Raw genomic sequence first — 22,163 nt, 5'->3', positions numbered from 1 at the left:
ACTGCTTTTAGAGCTAGGAACCAGATGAAGTTAACTTTTAAAAATGCATGGAGGAAGGGGCAGAGGAATTTGAAAACAGATTGTTGTCTCTAGATCCATGCTATCCAGTATAGTAGCCACTAGTCATATTTGGTTATTTTAGTTAAAATTTATAAGTCAGTTGCGTAGTCATATTTCAAATAATTGTTCCATTTTGGACAGAGCAGATATAGAACATTGCCCTTGTCACAGAAAGTTCTGTTGGACAACACTGCTCTAAATGTAAATGGCTAAATGTACAATTAGGAAATTGTAAGACTCAACCTTAAGCTTTCCCTTGTTTTCAGTGACACCTCATGTATATGATACTTTGTATTCACAATGCTTACCCATTAATAATTATATTTGATCTTCAAAATACAATATAGCCAGCTGGGCATAGTAGCTCACGCCTATAATCCCAGCACTTTGGGAGGCCTAGGCAGGAAGATCGCTTGAACCCAGGAGTTCAAGACCAGCCTGGGCAACATAGTGAGACCCTGTCTCTACAAAAAAATTTAAAAGTAAAAATTAGCCGGGCATGTTGGCGCACACCTGTAGAGGATCGCTTGAGCCCGGGCCGTTGAGACTTCAGTGAGCCATGATTATGCCATGGACCTCCAACCTGGGTGATGGAGCAAGACCCTCTCTCTAAAAACAACAACAAAAACATGTAGTCAATGACTGCACTATCAGAAGTCTGGATCTTTTTGAAACGTGAGGGACCCACATGTGCTTGCACCTGACTCATTAACTGACTCCTAATGCACGATTTCTGTCTATACAGCATTCTTTTAAATTTAGTGGAATTACAGAGTTATAGCTTACGAATTTCAGAAATTTATACAAAGATGAATTCATTCAGAAATATACAAAGGTTATGTCTAACATTGTCTCTTAAACGTGTGCCTTTTAGAAAGTTTGTGTATGTATAAACTACAACTAATTAGATGAGAATCTAAACTGTGGTTATCACTGCAGCGTATTTTAAATAAATTTTTTTTCTTTACTTCTTAGGTTTATACCAGATGATATTACTTTTGATGATGAGCCTAAGGATGTAGCCTCAGAAGTGAATTTAACAGCATATAAACCAAAATATTTCACTTCTGCTGCAATGGGAACATCAACGGTATTTCTTTACTTTAAAAAATATGTAGCTGGACTCTATTGCTTTATGAAGAGATTTTGTATATTACTTATAGCATCTTTAAAAATGGAAAGTATTAATTTTTTTGTTATTATTTTTTCTTGAGACAGAGTCTCGCTCTCTCACCCAGGCTGGAGTGCAGTGGTATGATCTCAGTTCACTGTAACCTCTGCCTCACAGGTTGAAGCGATTCTCGTGCCTCAGCTGCCCAAGTAGCTGGGATTACAGGTGTGTACCACTACACCTGGCTAATTTTTGTATTTTTACTAGGGACAGTGTTTCGCCATGTTGACCAGGCTGGTCTTGAACTCCTGACCTCAAGTGAGGCCGCCTTGGCTTCCCAAAGTGCTGGGATTACAGGTTTCATGAGCCACTGCTCCCAGCCTCAAAGTATTCAAAATTTTTAATTCATGGGTACAGAGAGAAATGAGACACAAGCGTGTCTGCCTCTACCATATCTGTGAACCTATTTTCAGATTCTTGTTACGCATTTAAGCCTGTGTCAGTTATCTGCTGATGTTTCTTTTTTCTCTTCTGTCTTTCCTGTACACTCTTCTGTCTTTCCTATACACTCTAATAAATGAGTTATTAATATCCTACGGAATAAGGGGAAGTGGATAATAAATGACCTCCCAGCACAGTTAAATGAAACTAGGGAAAATTTAAAATAAGAGTATCTCCTATACACTCTAATACATCAGTTATTAATATCCTAGGGAATAAGGGGAAGTGGATAATGAATTACCTCCCAGCACAGTTAAATGAAACTAGGGAAAATTTAAAATAGGAGTACCTTTTTCTGCAGATGATTCAAAACTGTAAAAAGAATTGATATGGAATAATTAAGGTATAATAGATGTCACATTAATGCTTAGTAACAAATAGCCAAAAGGTTTTTGTCTATTGAAATAGTTTATTACTTAGGTGACTACCTTCTCCCTTTTCCTTTCTTTTTTTTTTTTTTTTTTTTGAGACTAGAGTCTTGCTCTGTCGCCCAGGCTGGAGTGCAGTGGCGCGATCTCTGCTCACTGCAACCTCTGCCTTCTGGGTTCAAGTGATTCTTCTGCCACAGCCTCCCCGGTAGCTGGGATTACAGGTGTGTGCCACCACACCCAGCTAATTTTTGTATTTTTAGTAGAGATTGGGTTTCACCATGTTGGCCAGGCTGGTCTTGAACTCCTGAGCTCAGATGATCCGCCCCCCTCTGCCTCCCAAAGTGCTGGTATTATAGGTGTGAGCCACTGCGCCTGGCCCCTTCTCCCTTTTCTTTTTTTTTTTTTTTTTGCTTTTTTTGGAGACTGAGTCTCACTCTGTCGCCTAGGCTGGAGTACGGTGGTGCAATCCTGGCTCACTGCAACCTCTGCCTCCCAGGTTCAAGTGATTCTCCTGCCTCAGCCTCCTGAGTAGCTGGGATTACAGGGACACGCCACCATGCCCAGCTAATTTTGTATATTTAGTACAGACGGGGTTTCACCATGTTAGTCAGGCCGATCTCGAACTCCCAACCTCTGGTGATCCACCTGCCTTGGCCTCCCTTCTCCTTTTTCTTTCTCCCAATAACCTTTCTGTCCACAGCTGTACTCTGCAGTAGCCACACTAGCTTCCCTCTGCTTTTCCTGTGTGATAAATCACCGTGCTTCTCTGAGGAGGGACTGGTAGCAGAGAGAGTAGCTGTATCTGTCACCTGCTATGCCGTGGTGGGCACTGTATGGCATTGATTAGTTACTGCGTGTAGTAAAACTCTACCATTACATAGTAAGCAAAGTCTAAAAAATTCAGTCACATGAAATTAAAGTCATGTTATTTTCAGAACCAACATAATGATCAGGGCCAGCCTGTCCAGCCAGCCAGTCTAAAGTTCCTGGGTCCTGGCTGTATCATCAACATCTGTCCTAGTTCCAACAGTGGTTTGGTGGTTATCAGCTCAGGCTTAATTGTCAGAATAGGGATCATTTCTGAATCCTCTGACTAGCTGGAATTTCAGAGACAGGTGGCAGTGATTTTAAGGATCTCTTAAAATGGATGTGGATCTACCCTATGATGAAGATAAAATATCTGGCAGGGCCTTATATGAGAATAGGGGCTATGTACAGGACAGGAGCCAGTCATCACCACATCAGTCATGTCATAGATGAATTCATGTATCATGGAGGTTTAAACTACTTCCAACTCATAGATGCTTTTCTCATCAGTGGTTCTTAATCTTTTTTTAAAATGGACCCCACTGAGATTGTCTTGTTTTAGCAACAGATTTCATATAGTTTGCAGATTTCCTGAAATCTTAGAACTCCAGGTGAAAAAACATGTTTTCACTGATTCGTAATGTTAACTTTTTTTTTTTTTTTGAGATAGAGTTTTGCTCTTGTTGCCCAGGCTGGAGTGCAATGGCATGATCTCAGCAACCTCTGCCTCCTGAGTAGCTGGGATTACAGGCCTCCTGATTCTGCTGCCTCAGCCTCCCAAGTAGCTGGGGTTACAGGCACCTGCTACCATGCCCAGCTAATTTTTCGTGTAGAGATGGGGTTTTACCATGTTGGCCAGGCTGGTCTTGAACTCCTGACCTCCGGTGATCCACCCGCCTTGGCCTCCCAAAGTGTTGGGATTACAAGTGTGAGCCACCATGCCTGGCCCATAATGTTAACTCTTTTACCAGTACATTTTCTTAGTTTTTTTGCACTGTAATTAATTTAGACACTGGTTAATTTTTACTGTCTGTGATGGAGTATCCTGTAGATAGCAGAGAATTGGGAGGAGGTACAAGTTAATAGAAATGGTTCCATTTTCACAAATAGGATACTATTTATTAATCATGTCATTCATGTATTTGTTTTAATGTGTCTTGACTTTTAACTTACTGTTAAACATCCAGGTTAATAGTATATATTCTTTAACAAGTTTGAGCTGACATTTCCATTTTCGTGTGTTATTTTTTCTTATTTGTTGGTGAAAGGTGGAAATCACTTGGGATGAGACTGATCATGAAAGAATTACAATGCTCAACAGGAAGTTTAAAAAGGAAGAGCTTTTGGACATGGATTTTCAAGCCTACTTAGCTTCCTCTAGTGAAGATGAAGAGGAGACAGAAGAGGAGCTACAAGGTATTGTTAATCTTTCAGTGACCATTAATGGACATAGGTCTTTGGCAGTAGCTTTACAGGGAAAGCCAAATTCTGTCTGCAGATATGCTCACATGCACAGTATTATATATACCTGTAGATAGTGATTGATTTTTTTTTTTTTTAAATTTTCTTTACCTGAATTTCTTTAACTATAAATATTTTGTTTAAAACCCTGACCTAACCAAGCATGGCCTTCTAGACTTGTCCTAATGCATATGGTCGCTCAGTTTCTTAGTAAACCAGTAAAACAATCTTTTAGGCATCTCCCCTCATTTGCCTTTTTTAAAAATAAGAGCATCATTTAGATTGATTAAATATTTTTACATTCCATTTTTTCAACTAGTTAAAAAGTAGACTCCCTGTTTCTGTAATTATTCCTTCGACTGCTTTGAGAGTTTTCTGTTTCTTTTTGTCTTTCTGCAGTTTTACTATGATAAGTATAAGAGTAGATTTCTTTTTGTTTGTGGAGCTTGAGGTTTGTTGTTGGGTTCCATTTATTTGTGGAGTGGTATCTTTCATCAGTTTTGGAATATTCTTAGCCATTATGTTTTCAGATGTTTTTTCTTTATCCTTTTAGGACATCAGCTAAATACATGTTAGATCTCGTCATTATATCTTGCCTATCTCTACTCTTAAATTTTTAATCTGTTGTCTCTGTACTGCATTCTGGATATTTTCTTCTGACCTATCTTCCAGATCACTAATTGTCTTTTCAGCAGTGTTAAATCTGCTGATAGACCTCTCCATTCAGTCTTAATCTTGGTTATTATATTTTTTACTTACGGAGGTTGTATTTGGCTATTTCTCAAGTCAGAAATACCACTTTTTATATTTTTTACTCATAGCCTCTGTTTTAATATTTCATGTATTTTCAGGTTGGTGTCTTATTTTACAAGGTATTTCTCTCTTGTTTATTTGTGTGCCTAGTTAATTTTGTGTGTTACTTTGACATTTGAAGTTAGGGTATCTTTGATCAGAGAAGACTTTAATTTACTTTGGTTGGTTTAGAACCACATTTCTCCAAATGTTAAGGCTTAGGTTCCCTGGCTTCTGCGGATGATTAAAGTCTGCATGAGGGCTGGTTTACTTCAGATTGACCATTTCCCTAGGAGTATATCCCTCTGGGTGGCTGCTTAATATCAGGGTACTAATTGAAATTCCCTCGTTTGTTTGGTCTTTAACTTTTGTCTTCTTGGTCCTGAAAGCCTGCTAAAACCACAATTGACTTTCATAGCTCTTTGTTCTGTGGATCAGGAAACAGGAAATGATCTCAGAGCAAAACAGGTCTTTACCCTGGAGTCATCCCTCTAATATTCCCTTCTTGGTTTTGAAATAGTAAGTCTTCTCTAACTTGACAGTTCTTTGAAACTTTTCTTTCTTTTCTTAACCTCTTTGAAGCTTTATAAAATAATATTTAATCCAACTTAATTCCAACTTAATATCTTCAGTGAAAGGGTTAGTCTGAAGTACCTAGCTTGCTGTTAAGAAGTTCTCAAATTATCTTTATCTTTATTCAAGTTGTTTTTGTTTTTTGAGATGGAGTACTGCTCTGTCACCCAGGCTGGAGTGTAGTGGTACAATGTGGGCTCACTGTAACCTCTTCCTCCTGGGTTCAAACGATTCTCATGGCTCAGCCTCCCAAGTAGCTGGGACTGCGGGTGCCCACCACCATGCCCGGGTAATTTTTGTGTTTTTAGTAGAGATGGGGTTTCACCATGTTGGCCAGGCTGGTCTCGAACTCCTGACCTCAAGTGATCCACCTGCCTCAGCTTCCCAGAGTGCTGGGATTATAGGCGTGAGCCTCTGTGCCTGGCCTTTGTTTTTGTTTTTTTTTTTTAAATGTTTGAAATGATCAATGGTGTACAGTTGACTCTTGAACAACACGGGTTTGAACTGTGTGAGGTCACTTATACATGGGTTTTCTTCTGCGTTTGCTACCCCTGAAACTATAAGGCCAACCCCTCTTCCTGCTCCTCCTCAGCCTACCCAGTGTGATGATGACAATGAGGATGGAGACCTTTACAGTGATCCACTTCCATGTAATGCGTGGGAAATATATTTATCTTCCTTATGATTTTCTTAGTAACGTTTTATTTTCTCTAGTTTATTATAAGAATACAGTGTATAATACATATAACATACAAAATATGTGTTAACTGACTGTATTATTTGTAAGGCTTCCACTGCACAGTAGACTATTAGTTAAGTTTTGGGAGAATCGAGATACGTGTGGATTTTCGACTGTGCCTAGGGTTGGTGCCTCTAACCTCCATGTTGTTGAAGAATCAGCTGTACTTTTAAATGTATATGCTCTTTGCTTAAAATAGCTCACTTTGTAGACATAAAGCCCCAAAACCCTTTTTCCCTGTATTTAATCTGTCTCTGTTTGGAAACTGGTTGCCGGGTTGTAATTTCATGTCAACTTTTGGTTGATACTGTCTGCCTAATACCTTCACATCTTCATTCTTCTTATCTAATAGAATTGCCAATCATGAAAAATTATGAGTAAGAGATTTAATGCTGACAGAAAGTGAAGAACCCATAAATGTTAAACATAGATAAAAGTATTTTAAATTAGCAAGAATGAATATTCTTTAATTTGTAGCTTATTTTTCATAGCTTTGTTTTCTTTTTGTATATGTATTATTTTTATAGCCTAAATGTCAAATTAATTAAATCCTAAAATGCTTCTTTAGTATGACCATAGTGCCATTAAACTTTTGAGTTTTTGAGATCCCATGATTGGCCTATCATTGTTTCTTTTAGACTCTTGAAGACACTGCTTCATTTTTCTAAGCTTTTCATAAAATACTACTCCTTAACAGTATGGAAAATCATGTTTAATCATTCTGGTTTCTTTGTTCAGACATCTCATATTAATACAACCACATAATTGCTTAAGTATTTAATACTCTTTGAAAATGTGTATTTGCAATGGGAGTTAAGTTGGGCGCAAAGGGCCTCACATTTTTTTTAAGGCCTTAGTGGCTGATGCTTGTTAATTCTTTTGGCATTCCAAATAACTAGATGACCATTTTATTTTTTATTGTTCACAGAACAGCTGAGTCCTTTTTTCAATTTTCCTCTATCTGTGTCTTTTCCCCTCATACATGTGGAGAAAGACGTAATGATTTATCAGTATTTCTTTTTTATTTGTATGCCTATATGGGCATTTAGAACTTTTCTGAAAATTCTGGATAGTGTTTCTTCACTATCAGCTGTAAGATAAAGGAAAAAAGATAACTTTTTATGTACACTTGTGAAGATTGGATACAAGTTGTTCAAATAGATTTCTGTTTTGGGAGAACTGAACTAAATTTTAAAATGACATTTTTGACATTAGGGCAGCTAATATTGTGAATAAATAAGCATTAATTTGTTAATACATTCTTGTTAAGAGCTTGGGCTCTGCTAGTTTCAAATCCTAACTTCACCATACATAGATTAGGTTTACTAAACCCCCTATATCTTTCTTCCATAGCTGTGAAATGAGGATCTAATAATACCAGGCTTATGGTTGGAAAGACTGAAATGATGTACCTTGTATCTTGTATTTTTATTTCTTAAAACTTTAATAAATAGGCCGGGCACGGCAGCTCACGCCTGTAATCCCAGCACTTTGGGAGGCTGAGGCAGGCAGATCATGAGGTCGGGAGATCGAGACCATCCTGGCTAACACGGTGAAACCCCGTCTCTACTAAAAATACAAAAAAATTAGCCGGGTGTGGTGGCAGCGCCTGTAGTCCCAGCTACTCTGGAGGCTGAGGCAGGAGAATGGCATGAACCCAGGAGGCAGAGCTTGCAGTGAGCCGAGATCACGCCACTGCACTCTAACCTGGGCGACAGAGCGAGACTCTGTCTCAAAAAAAAAAAAAAACTTTAATAAATAATGACTTTTTGTTTGAGATACACCAAGTTTTTTTAAAGCGTATATTTTTCTTCCACATTTTAATTGATTACAAATTTACTATAATCTGTAATTTAGTACCTCTCATAGATACATCAGCATATTCAAATGCCTTAAAGCTACTGAATATTTCTGGTTATTGTTTATAAGAGAGCATAGCAGGGTGGCTTACTGTTAGAATTATTATTCTTTCACTCCTTATATAGTATTAAGGGTTTCACAAACTAGTGTCCTTGAATTGGGAAAAAACAGAGCTACATGACTTATCCCACATTTTAGAGCTTCAGATTGTAAAATTTCAGTACTGGAAAAAATCAGTTTAAAGTAAGCCATCAGAGACTTACCACTAAAATTTCAACCTGGAAGGAGCTTGCTTCTAATTATGTTTTCAGAAGTAAGCTTTTAATAGAAAGAAATACTTTGCCATTTGTTAATGTGTTCCTGATGTTTTATCCATTGAATTACGGGATACATGACAGAATTCCATCCAACATTATTATTGTGGCACAAAGCACAAACAGGAAAAAAATGAATTTCAGCTGTTTGAATGAAAATAAAAGTGTGATAGGATGGAAAGAATGTCCTGGACCATTTTTTATTTATTTTAAGAAAACAATATATACATATAGAAATATTTACTTAACCAGTTTTTTTCCATATCACTTTTTTAAGATATAAGGACATTGATGATATAAGGACTTGCTGAAAAAAGAAAAAATAAATGAATTTTAAAAATTAAAAAAGATACAAGGACAAAATGAATTTTAAAAATTAAAAAAGATACAAGGACAATCTGTTAACACTGATGTTTCCCAGCTAAATGCTTAATAATGTCAGACATTTTTGGTGAGCAGTTAGCCATAGGTTATAGAGGAGCGGGACTTCATTATCCTGCTAGTAGAGTTTCCTTTACTTGAGACAGTCAATTCAATAAGTCTGTATGTTTTGCATTAAAACCCAGGTTTCTGATTTGTTTTTGATTTGGAGACTTGCAGTGGAAATGTAGAACAAACTTTTTGGTGTATTAGTTTTCTTGGGTATTTGTTGCCTGTGAATTTTATACTGTTTCTTTGTATTTTAATTATTTTTGCAGAACTAGGAAATGCAGATGTGAATGTTTTTCCACACAGTGAAATTAATTGAAGTAACTCCTAATTCATTTTTATTCTTAATATATTAATGAGATCGTTGGAGTAAGCATGCTTGCTCAAAAATGGAAAGGTTCCAGTATTCTTAGGTTTGGATTATAAACAACTGCCTTTATCTCTTCTCTTCGGTCTGAATAGCTGCAAACCGAATTCATCCCAGCTGCAAACCGAATTCATCCCAACAATATTCAGCCTACATTTATTCAGCATAACATTTTAAAGCCACTGTGCTGGATAGTGGAGGACATAAAGAGGGATAAAATGCCATCTTCTTTTTTTTTTTTTTTTTAATTTTTTGTATTTTTATTTTATTTTATTTTATTTTATTTTATTGATCATTCTTGGGTGTTTCTCGCAGAGGGGGATTTGGCAGGGTCATAGGACAATAGTTGAGGGAAGGTCAGCAGATAAACAAGTGAACAAAGGTCTCTGGTTTTCCTAGGCAGAGGACCCTGCAGCCTTCCGCAGTGTTTGTGTCCCTGGGTACTTGAGATTAGGGAGTGGTGATGACTCTTAATGAGCATGTTGCCTTCAAGCATCTGTTTAACAAAGCACATCTTGCACCGCCTTTAATCCATTTAACCCTGAGTGGACACAGCACATGTTTCAGAGAGCACAGGGTTGGGGGTAAGGTCATAGATCAACAGGATCCCAAGGCAGAAGAATTTTTCTTAGTACAGAACAAAATGAAAAGTCTCCCATGTCTGCTTCTTTCTACACAGACACAGCAACCATCCGATTTCTCAATCTTTTCCCCACCTTTCCCTCTTTTCTATTCCACAAAACCGCCATTGTCATCATGGCCCATTCTCAATGAGCTGTTGGGTACACCTCCCAGACGGGGTGGTGGCCGGGGAAGAGGGGCTCCTCACTTCCCAGTAGGGGCGGCTGGGCAGAGGCGCCCCTCACCTCCCAGACGGGGCGGCTGGCCGGGTGGGGGCTGACCCCCCTCACCTCCCTCCCGGACGGGGCGGCTGGCCTGGCAGGGGGCTGACCCCCCACCTCCCTCCCGGACGGGGCGGCTGGCCTGGCGGAGGGCTGACCCCCCACCTCCCTCCTGGACGGGGCTGCTGGCCGGGCGGGGGCTGACCCCCCGCCTCCCTCCTGGACGGGGCGGCTGGCCTGGCAGGGGCTGACCCCCCGCCTCCCTCCCAGACGCGGCGGCTGCCGGGCGGAGACGCTCCTCACTTCCCAGACGGGGTGGCTGCAGGGTGGAGGGGCTCCTCACTTCTCAGACGGGGCGGCTGCCGGGCGGAGGGGTTCCTCACTTCTCAGATGGGGCGGCTGCCGGGCGGAGGGTCTCCTCACTTCTCAGATGGGGCGGCCGGGCAGAGATGCTCCTCACCTCCCAGACGGGGTCGCGGCCGGGCAGAGGCACTCCTCACATCCCAGACGGGGTGGCGGGGCAGAGGCGCTCCCCACATCTCAGATGATGGGCAGCCGGGCAGAGATGCTCCTCACTTCTAGATGGGATGGCGGCCGGGAAGAGGCGCTCCTCACTTCCTAGATGGGATGACGGCCGGGCAGAGACGCTCCTCACTTTCCAGACTGGGCAGCCAGGCAGAGGGGCTCCTCACATCCCAGACGATGGGCAGCCAGGCAGAGACGCTCCTCACTTCCCAGATGGGGTGAAAATGCCATCTTCATTATCTTGCAGCTTATAGGAAAAAGAAGCCCAAAGATGTTATGTAACTGCAGAATTATTATCCAATATAAATTTTAATAAAAAGGGGCATTCCCAAGCATACTGCTATGACAGTGCAAATTTATATTGCAACTGATTTTTATTCTACATGAGACCCTAAGTCTTTCATTTAATATTCAGAAATTTAAGTCTGATTTTGATATCCTGTGGTCTAACAGCATCTTTTAAAAGAGAGTGACCATAAGATCTGAACACGAGTTAGAAATGAATTGTTTCTGTGTATTAAGTGAATTTTTTTTTTCATTAGGTGATGATGGAGTCAATGTAGAAGAAGATGGGAAAACAAAGAAAAGTCAGAAGGATGATGAAGAACAAATTGCTAAATACAGGCAGCTCTTGCAGGTTATTCAAGAAAAAGAAAAGAAAGGCAAAGAAAATGATATGGAAATGGAAATTAAATGGGTTCCAGGTAAGAATTAGATACTAAATGTTTTCTCTTTTTCGAATTTCAGTATGTTTGAGTACCTTTTAAATATGAAGGAGCCGGAAATGTTTTGGTGAGGACCTTAACATCATATTTGCATACACCATTTAACTAACTTAATGACTAGCATTTTAGACTCTTACCAACTTATTTTTAATTGGTTTCTTTAATTTACTAACTATAAATTTTTCCTGTCCATTTATCAGAGTAGCTTTTCCTAGGTTTGAGCCTGTATTCTCAAGATATAGAAACTTGAATCCAGGCACCACGTGTTCTAAAGTTATTACACTTCTTTTGAATGTTTAATTCTTAAGTGACCTTTTCTTCCATAACCCCCACTAGTCCTTAATTCATGAGGTTTCACTAACACAAAATATGTATTACATAGTCTTCGATTTTCAATCTTGCTGCAAATAGTCAAAGAAATATAGCATAGTAGAGTAAAAAAGTACTAGTACAAAACTAATTAAAATCATGTCAAAGCTAAACAAAGATAAAAGCTGGGATAAATGGGATCATTCTGTAGTAAACAGCAGTTGCCCCTTTTTCATGGTTTCACTTTCTGCAGTTTGTTACCCAGTATAGTACAATAAGATACTTTGAAAGAGAAAGAGGAAGAGAGATTATATTCATATAACTTTTATTACAGTGTAGTTATTCTATTTTATTGTTGGTGTTGTTAATCTCTTACTGTGCCTAATTTATAAGTTAAACTTTATCATAGCTATAGATGTATAGGAAAAAACATACTAGCTATAGGGTTCAGTACTATCCACGATTTCAGACATTCACTGTGGGTCCTGGAATGTATCCTCCTCAGATAATGGGGGACTACTGTACACATTTTTTTCAACATTGTTGGGCAAATCATCAGGGACTTCTGCAGTCAATACTGTTTTTATAGATTACTGCTGTTTATATTATATATGTGTATAACTTTTAAAACCAGATATATTTTTGGATAAGGGTTCAGTTCTTTAGCCTATATTAGTCACTAGGAGAAAGAGTACTAACCAGTTGTAGGAATACCATTGCTTAAAACTTAGAAGTGTTCTGTTACCAATTCCATTTTTATAAGTAGCGTGCTTTTGTATTGGGAATAAAACATATGTTTGCGTGGGTTTTTATTTGGGAAAAAAATAGGGTATTTTGATATTTGAGGATTGACTGGCTATTGTAGTAAATTTGCTAGGATGGACACTGGCTATTGTAGTAAATTTGCTAGGATGGTCTGCTGCATATTCCTACAGGAATGAAGTGCTGTGTTGCAACCCATTTGTTTTAAATGTTTGGCTTTTGCAGGAAGTGGTGGTAAGAACGAATGAAGTTTACTGGTGTATCATATGACAAGTGGTTGGGAGAACTCAATTGATTTGACCTGGAGAGGAAAAGTCTAAAAAGTGATTTTAACAGCTATTTTTAAATACTTGCAGAATATGTAAATGAAGACTTAATCTCTTTTATTACCTCACAGGTTAGCAGTACTGCCAGTGGATAAAAGTTGAAGGAAGGTAGATTTTAACGTAATAATATAAAGAGGAATTCTCTATATTATTAGAATTGTCTCGCAGAAGAACTGAAGGCTGCTTTAAGGGGTTGAGCTCTCTGTGTCAGTAAATCTCCACCATAAGGCTACATAATTATGCTACTCAGAGATGTCTGTTAAGAAATATTTTACTTGAGTCCCTTGACTTTATGATTCTAAGAAATGTTGAATTCTGTCTTTTAAGTTGAATATGTTGTAGTTTAATTCTAATCTTAGAATGAGCTTATTGAATATATTTTAATATGAACATTTTTAAATTGAAGTGTTCAGTTGTCTGAGAAAGCAGATCTAAAATAAACTGGATTGAGGTGTTTTATAGCAAATATTTCAGAAATATAGAATGCCAGTTGTAAGGTACAGATATATGATACAGGTTCCCACACTAAGTGGACCACATCTAGATTGTGTCTTTATTAACATAAGTATGAAACCGGGCACAGGGGCTCACACCTGTAATCCCAACACTTTCGGAGGCCAAGGTGGGTGGATTACTTGAGCCTCAGATGTTCGAGACCAGCCCGAGTAGCATGGCAAAACTGTTCCATCTCTACAAAAAAAATACAAAAATTAGCTGGGCGTGGTGGCGCATGCCTGTAGTCCCAGCTACTGGGGAGGCTGAGGTGGTGGGATCACCTGAGCTCAAGGAGGTTGAGGCTGCAGTTAGTTGTGATCATGCCACTGCACTCTAGCCTAGGCAACAGAATGAGACCCTGTCTCAAACAAACAAACAAACAAAACATAGTAATGTAGGGCAAATACCTAAAAGTGGTATTTACACCTGTTATCTATAAGTGGAAGTTATAAGCATTGCTTATGTTTCCTCAGATAAACCCCACCTTGGTCATGGTACCTTATCTTTTTATATATTCCCAGCTTAATTTAGTAATATTTTATTAAAAATATTTGTACTTGTGGCAAAGAGGAATATGATCTGTAGTTTTCATTCCTCGTATTGGTTTTTGGTATTAGGGTAATGTTGACCTTATGAAGTGAAAATGTAAAATGAAAGATTATCATCTGTAATTCCACTATCCTAATTCAACCACTGGTTAAGAAGATTACAGTTTAATTTACCATTTCTCTGTTGTTGAATATTCAATCAGATTTCTAATCTTTCACTACAGTGGACTTATAACATTGAAAAAAAAATAGGACAGATCTCAAACCCACAAATAACAAGCTTTTCTTAAATTTCTTCATTTTCATGAGCAGCCAAGTAATTGGCTTGCCTTTTTAGGGCCTTTTAATTTTAAAAACTTTTAAAACAGAGGTGTGTTTTTCGTCTCTCCCAGCCTAGAAATGTTTCCAAGCATGTCAGGACTAGTAGAGAACAACCAGGCCACAATGAGAAGCTGATGCTAGCATTCAGGCTTAACTCACTAGTTAGTTACGTGACTTCCTTGCTCACACGGCAACTCTACATGTGCTGTAGATCAACCTGTGGTTCTCTCACAAGCTGTTAAAACTACCAGTGTCAAAACCTCAAATGTTAAATCCCAGATGCCAAGTATCTGGGATGTTATAAATAACCTATAGCTTTTTCCATATTTTGAATTATTTTCATAGGATAGTTTCCCAGAAATAGAGTTACTAAGAAAGGGCATGAATACTTTTTGTGTCTTGAAGTTATTGCCAAATTGCTTTCTGAAAGTGTTGTACCAGCTTATAATACCTTCAACAATCAGTAAGAGTGTCAGTTTCACGGAATTATCGTCAACATTGGGTATATATTTTTTACTTTTAATTGAATAGGGGAAAATTGATATTTTAATGTATAATGAGTTTCAAAGGTCTTAAACTGTAATATTTTGAAGGCCCCTAATGAGGTATTGTTATCTGTGAATCCTTATGTACATGCACGCATGCACATGCAAGTGTAAAGGGTTTTTCTGTGTGCTATACATATAAGATCATTGAGCAATCTTTCTGTACCTCAGTTTATTCATATGGAAATTGGAACTAATAAAACCACTTTCTTGCTTAGAGATACTTACAAACGTTATAAACTACAAAGTACTTTCATGACATGTGTATTTCAGTGAATTTATGTCTTAAGAAATGTGTGTTTTCTGTAACAGTTACCCTGAACCTCAGGACTTTTTTGATGTTATGCTTCAGTAAACCACGGAGGGTCAGTATGAGATTATACCATATCATTCATTGGTTCTGTGGCTTGACTCTCCAAAATATTAACCTCTTCAGGAAAATAAGTACTCTTAATCACTAACATTTATTGTGGTTTGGTTTGATTTTTCAGAAGAAATTCTAGTTTAGACTATTTAAACGTTCTACCTTTTTACATTGGGTTATACAGTATAGTAACATGAGGAGTTTAATTTCTTAAGGGTAAGTATTAAGGGAACTGATAACAGGTTTGTGGGCATAACAACTGGAATGAGCTACTCGTTCTATCAATATTTTAGTTCCTATGGAAATGTAATAATACAATTTTATTAATTAGGATTATAAATAAGTAAAAATGTTGAATTATAAAATTTTTAAAGAAAGTTATACTTAATTATTTTGATGTATGTGAAGTTGTATTTCCTATCTCAATGTGTTGCTAAAGGTATCCTGCCAACTTACTAAGGAGTAGATAAGGTGATGCATATAATTAGCCAGTTGGGCCTTCATCAAGAAATGTACCTCGTTGAGGAATTTCTAATACACGTATAAATGAAGTGTAATCAGTTTTAACTCTTTATATAACTTCCCCTGTATTAATAGTCCAGTTAATCTACATAATATTTTTTGTAGATAATGCAAGCTGAATATAAACAATATATATGAAATTCCATCCAGAAATAAATAATGGCATGTTTGTTTATAATCTTAAAATTTTGATTATGGTAAAAGTCCTGTTTTTCTTAGCTATCTCTGGCTTAATAGATATTAGTGAAATGTATAGCTGGTCTTTTTTCTACTCAGCACTCTACAGAACCCCAACTTCTCTTCCTTACTCCATCAAATACTTACTGAATACCTAGTCTGTGCCGGGAATTATTCTATACACTGTGTGAACAAAACATAAAAATCCCTGAACTCACAGATCTTACACTCCGGTGAAGGAGAGACTAAACAGGTGACAGATATATAAGAAACATATTTGACCAGGAACTAAAGAAAGTAGAGGTCAGGGAGTGAGCCTGGCCCAGGAAGACTGTGTGAGCAGAGGAAGTAGCATAGGAGTATCCTTGAAGCTATACTTTGTCTCTTGTGTTTGAGGAATCCAAGAACAGTATGACTACAGTGGAGGACAGAAGTAACTGAGATCAGAGAGGTAGTTTGGGGCCAGACATGAAAGCCTTGTAGGCCATTATAAAGACATGAATTTCTGTGACTGAGATGAGAAACCACTGGAGAGTTTTGAGCTCAGGAGCAGTCAAATCTGACTTTTATATTTAACAGGATCATTCTTGCTGCTATAGATACGTAGATTAAAGTGGGGGGCAAGGACCAAATTGGGGAGAGCAATCAAATGGCTGTTGGAGTAATTTTCAGATAATGAAGCTTGTGGATGGAACATGTTTGCAAGGGAGCATCAAGAATTTTTTTTTCATACATTAAGTTCAAGATGCCCATTGATACCTAAATAGACATGCCAAGGAATCAGTTGGTTATACAGTTAAGAGTACAGGGCTGGTAGAGATATAAATTAGAGAATCTTCATTGTATAAATCTCTGAAAGTGAATAAGAACAACAAGGTAGTGAATATAGGTAAAAAAGAAAGGTTCAAAAGCTGATCCTTGGAGCACTCTAACATCTAGAGGTAGAGGACATGAGCCTGGACCATTCCGAGCAGCTGGAGAGGCTATCAGAGAAGCAGGAGGAAATTCAGAATTGCAGGGTATTCAGCCTGCCAATAAAGAAGGCATTTCAGTGAGAATATGGGTCAATAAAATACAGGCTGAGAATGACCATTGGATTTAGCAGTGTGAAGCTCACTGGTGATATTGAATGGCTTTTGTAGGATGATGGGGGATGAAAGTAGTATGGTTTGAAGGAAGAATGGGAAGAGAGGAATTAGAGACAGTAAGTAGAGGCAACTCTTTTTCTAAAATATTTGATAGAAAGTTGCAAGCACCATGACACGTAAAAAAAAGCACTTCAAAATGTAACTTCCAAAAACTAAGACATGCTTCCATTATAAGCATGTTGCCACTTTCACACCAAGGGAATTGTTAGTCTCAGACTACTAGAGAGATTAACTTATGCCTAGTGGTCCATTATTGGAATGCTAAGCATGTGGAAGTTATTTATATCCTACTGCTCAAAGTTTGATTGCAAAAATTCAAAAAATTGCAACCTCAGGCATAAATGGGTTAAAATGAAAAGATTGGAGCTGGTGGTAGAAGAGTAGGATGCTTGGAAAGTAAGATTGTGGTGGGATTGCAACTTTGGGTAATCACATAACCTGTTTACAATCCTGGCAGTGAATTTCTGAGATGGGGTAGAGTGTAGAACCATAGGAGAGGAGGTCAGTGAACTGTGAGGCCAAAGGTACGTTCAGAGGATCATCTGTGTGGATACTGAAGTCACCAAGAATTATGACAGGAGCATTGGAAAGAGTGGCAGTGAGCTAAAATTAAAATGAGAAGAGCAACTGTGGTCATTAGATATCTACATCAGGTTCTGGAAGAATTTGCTTACAAAAAAGATATCTACAATAAGGAAGAGTGTAGTCTATCTAGTATAGCCTGAAAATATGATATTCAGAGTGGAGGCACTGGGGAGGAGGGCCAGCCAGTGGATGGGAATTGGCAGTGAGTCGCAGGGACAGTGGGAGAGAAAAATTCACCTGCTAAAAGAGATAGAGGGGAAGCAGTGTCCTCAGAAGAGAGCTAAGTTTTACTGAAACTCCACTTAGCAGATAAATGGGTAAGGGGGCTTTTGTTAAGGACTAATAACTGACTAGTGAGTAGAACGGCTTTAGTCATTGAGGATGTTCAGCATTGTTTTGGGAGAAGGAATGATTTGGAAATTGTAAACTTCATGTGGTGGCAAGTATGAATAAAGGGATTTTGAGATTAGTTTTGATTGTCTTAAAGCTTTAATAGTGGTAGGGATGTGAATGTCATTGGGATATCTTGGCAGGAGCACACAGAGTTCTAGAATACTTACTCTTGGGAAGGAGACATGGAAACCAGAAAACTAGAGGTGCCCCTTACTGTCTCACGCTGGCAAGGACTTCTCTTACTGTCTCACACAGCACGAGGAGTCCCTTTTTGACTCCTATTCCTTGGGCATGGAGTAGGGGTGTAGCTCTTTGTTCTGCTTTTTCCTCCTCCACTCTTCACAGTTGTAATTTCATTTTTATTCCGGTATCTGTTCTTTATCCTTCGTCCTCCCCTGCCACATTTATTTTATCTCCATTTCTCTGTTCAGTTGTTCCATTGAGTAGCTTAAACAGAGACATCAGTGACATGCATATGTGGCCATTGTATTATTCATTCTTTTTATTTAGAAGTAAAAATGTTTTTGAATTAGTTGGGCATTCATTTTGTTAGGCAGCCCAGTTTCAAGCATTTTAATTTTTAGATGTCTCAAAACCTGTTCACTGTTTAGTTTTGGCTCCATTTTCATTTATTGCCAATGTGCTCATTATTTGAAATATATTCAGAAAAATTTTTTTTGGCCAGAACTTTTAAAATAACCAGATGTTTAAAATTTTGAATCGAGTATAGAAGAGGGCATTAAATGGAAAACCTGAACTTAAAAATAAGCTAAAAGAATTTGTAGTTTGCCTCAGATTTTGGTGGTGGGGAGGAAACCAGGTCACAGTGCACTCTTGTAACTTGTACGAAGTCACACAGCTGGTAAGTGGCTAGAATTTTAAAACCTAAGCGTGAGCTCCTTCCTTGAATCATCCAGTTAACAGGTTGACTATGAGGCATTTGTAAGGTAATAAGCTATAACTTCATACTGTGCAAAAAAGATTGGAGTCATGTTTGAAATGTGTAATAAAAATGAGAAGCACTTAAGAGTTATCTAAAAATGATGCTAATACATTTCCTCCATGTGATTGCTGGTAATTTTCTCAGTGCTTCTTGAATTATTTGATAGACTGTTTTCTCTCTTAATAATATTGATTTATTGTTATTTTTATTTTTGTTATGTTTTATTTATTTATTTTGAGACCTTCTTCTGTCGCCTGGGCTGGAGTGCAGTGGTGCTATCTTGGCTCACTGCAACCTCCGCCTCATAGGTTCAAGTGGTTCTCCTGCCTCAGCCTCCTGAGTAGCTGGGACTACAGGCGTGGGCCACTACGCCCAGCTAATTTTTGTATTTTTTGTAGAGACAGGGTTTCACCATGTTGGTTGGCCGATCTCTTGACCTTGTGATCCACCCGCCTCAGCCTCCCAAAGTGCTGGGATTACAGGCATGAGCCACCGCGCCCAGCCGATTTAATTTTTAAAAAGAGACTTTCCAAGAAGCTTTTTAAAAAGATTTAACTCAAAAAGCAAGGATATTTTTCTACTAGTAGTTTCAGAAAGTGCTAAAATTGCAATGCCTTATGAAGTTTCAGGTTAATTGATCTGGTTCCCCCCCCACATCCCTGCACAGGATTCCAGTTAAAATATGTAAATCAGCAAGATCCTCTGGTTGCAAAGATCTAGAATGATTCTGTTAATACAGTCCTTCCCGCTGTTTGCATGTGTAGCCACCGTTTCTAGACTATACTGTTAATACCTTTTTTTTCTTTTTATAACTATGCCTTAAACTTGCAATCTGCCACAAGTGAGCTCAAGAAAAGAAAACTTGTCACATGTATTGTTTTCCCATAGCCCACAGCTATGCTGATTTGTTTGAAGTTGTGAATTCTTTGGTCTGGAAAGCAAAACTTTCGCTATTCTATTTGTGGTTGTCCTTCATTATTCTATCTGTATTCTAACTGCCTGGCTAGTAAGCTGTCACTTTTCGTTGCACATGTTCCGTGTGTTATTTTGACAGAACTCATTCATACTACTTGCTTTCAACAGTTTCATTATTGCAAAATTGAAAAGTTGGGCCCTGATGTTATGCTGTAGGTTCTTCATAAAGTTTTGCTAAATGGATAACATAATAACCTTTTATTACATTTTCTCACAGATACGTTTTTGAGTATAGCATCTTCGTGTCTCTTCTCAGGTGTTATTTATTTATTTATCTTTTTAAGAGACAAGGTCTTGTTCTGTTGCCCAGGCTGAAATGCAGTGGTTTGATCATGACTTATTCATGGGCTCAAGCGATCCTCCTGCCTCAGCCTCCCAGGCATCTAGGGCCACAGGTGTGTGCCACTATGTCTACCTAGTTCATTTTTTATTGTTTGTAGAGCCAGGCTCTTACTACATTGCTCAGGCTGGCTTCAAAATCCTGGCCTCAAGCTGTCCTCCCTCCTTGGCCTCCCAAAGCGCTGGAATTGCAGGCCTGAGCCACCATGCCCTGCTTTTTGAAAGGATTGTATTAATTTGTTGTGCCAGCTGGAGAACTTTTTATTGTTTAACTTTTGAAAGCTCAGAAATACTGATAAAATTATACACAAAATAAAATCTGATTCCTACCATAGGTTCAGGTTTTGGAGCCAAGTAAAGGATAGGGTGTAAGTACTTTACTTTTTTGTTTGTTTCTTTCTTTCTTTCTAGAGGGAGTCTTGCTCTTTCGCTCAGGCTGGAGTGCAGTGGGGCTGTCTTGGCTCACTGCAACCTCTGCCTCCCGCGTTCAAGCAATTCTCCTGCCTCAGCCTCCCGAGTAGCTGGGACTACAGGCACACGTCACCACACCCAACTAATTTTTATATTTTTTGTAGAGATGGGGTTTCACCATGTTAGCCAGGCTGGTCTCGAACTCCTGACTTCAGGTGATCCACCCACCTCGGCCTTCCAGAGTGCTGGGATTACAGGCGTGAGCCACTGGGCCCAGCCTGGATAGGGCATAAGTACTTCTCTGTAGATCTTTGGTTTGATACAAAATTTAATCTCACTCTGGGACCATATTGCCATTTTCTGTCCTCTGAAAGATTTGCAGCCTTTCTCAATGTCTTTTCAGTTAGACTGTTGTAGACAGTTGCTCACTGTATGCAATATGCAATGGTAATTTTTGGAATTGAGGTCTGTGGTGAAGCCAGTAAAAACTCCTATGGCTTGAACTGGTGGCTGCGCAAACTGAATCTGCTGGTTTTGTGTGGGAGTGAGAGGGTACTTTCCTTCCTCAATTTAATCTTTACTGAGGGTGGGTGGTGGGATAGCTGTAATCAAATGAGCTATCAAAAGATATACCCGGCCGGGCATGGTGGCTCATGCCTGTAATCCCAGCACTTTGGGAGGACAAGGTGGGCAGATCACCTGAGGTCAGAAGTTAGAGACCAGACTGGCCAACATGGTGAAACCCCGTCTCTACTAAAAATACAAAAAATTAGCCAGGCATGGTGGCTCGTGCCTGTAGTCCGAGCTACCTGGGAGGCTGAGGCAGGAGAATCTCTTGAACCCGGCAAGTGGAGGTTGCAGTGAGCCGAGATCATGCCACTATACTCCAGCCTGGGTGACAGAGCAAGACTCCATCTCAAAAAAATTAAAAAATAAAAAAGACATATCCTTGCTCAATCTACCCATTCAGTGATGTGGAAAACTTTTATCTGTAAAATTATTTAGCATGACCTTGAAAACCTGACCCTGTGTATGCCCAAAGATAAGTAACCACTGAGTTCCCGTTGGTATTTGGAATGATGTGCTTTAGTAGTAAATTGAAGCATACACTTTGAAGGTATATGCTTTCCTAATAATTGGAAGTCTGGGCCAGGTGCGGTGGCCCACGCCTGTAATCCCAGCGCTTTGGGAGGCCAAGGTGGGTGGATCACAACATGGTGAAACCCTGTTGCTACAAAAATACAAAAAAAAAAACAAACAAAATTAGCCGGGCATGATGGCAGGTGCCTGTAATCCAAGCTACTCGGGAGACTGAGGTGGGAGAATCGGTTGAACCCAGGAGGTGGAGGTTGCAGTGAGCTGAGATCACACCGTTGCACTCCAACCTGGGCAACAGAGCAAGACTCCATCTCAAAAAAAAAATAATAATAATTGGAAGTCTGTCTCTGTAGGACTTAATCAGACTTTTCCAAAGCATTGTCAGCTTAGAGCATCATAAAATATATTTTATTTTAGGATCCCAT

General features: G+C 38.9%; 1 protein-coding gene across 2 annotated transcripts in view; it reads left to right on the top strand.

The window, feature by feature from the left end:
• Positions 1-22,163, top strand: part of ESF1 (ESF1 nucleolar pre-rRNA processing protein homolog) — a 70,518-nt gene that overhangs the window by 13,927 nt on the left and 34,428 nt on the right. For both annotated transcript variants that reach the window (XM_024926876.3, XM_055105071.2), the window contains exons 7-9: positions 1,036-1,150; positions 4,119-4,266; positions 11,295-11,456. In XM_024926876.3, the coding sequence (XP_024782644.3) occupies positions 1,036-1,150; positions 4,119-4,266; positions 11,295-11,456 (425 nt within the window). The remainder of the gene's footprint in view (positions 1-1,035; positions 1,151-4,118; positions 4,267-11,294; positions 11,457-22,163) is intronic.

Source organism: Pan paniscus, chromosome 21, assembly GCF_029289425.2.
Source record: "Pan paniscus chromosome 21, NHGRI_mPanPan1-v2.0_pri, whole genome shotgun sequence".
Taxonomy (NCBI): domain Eukaryota; kingdom Metazoa; phylum Chordata; class Mammalia; order Primates; family Hominidae; genus Pan; species Pan paniscus.
The sequence above is the reverse complement of the archived record's forward strand: the minus strand, read 5'-3'. Positions and strand labels throughout refer to the sequence as shown.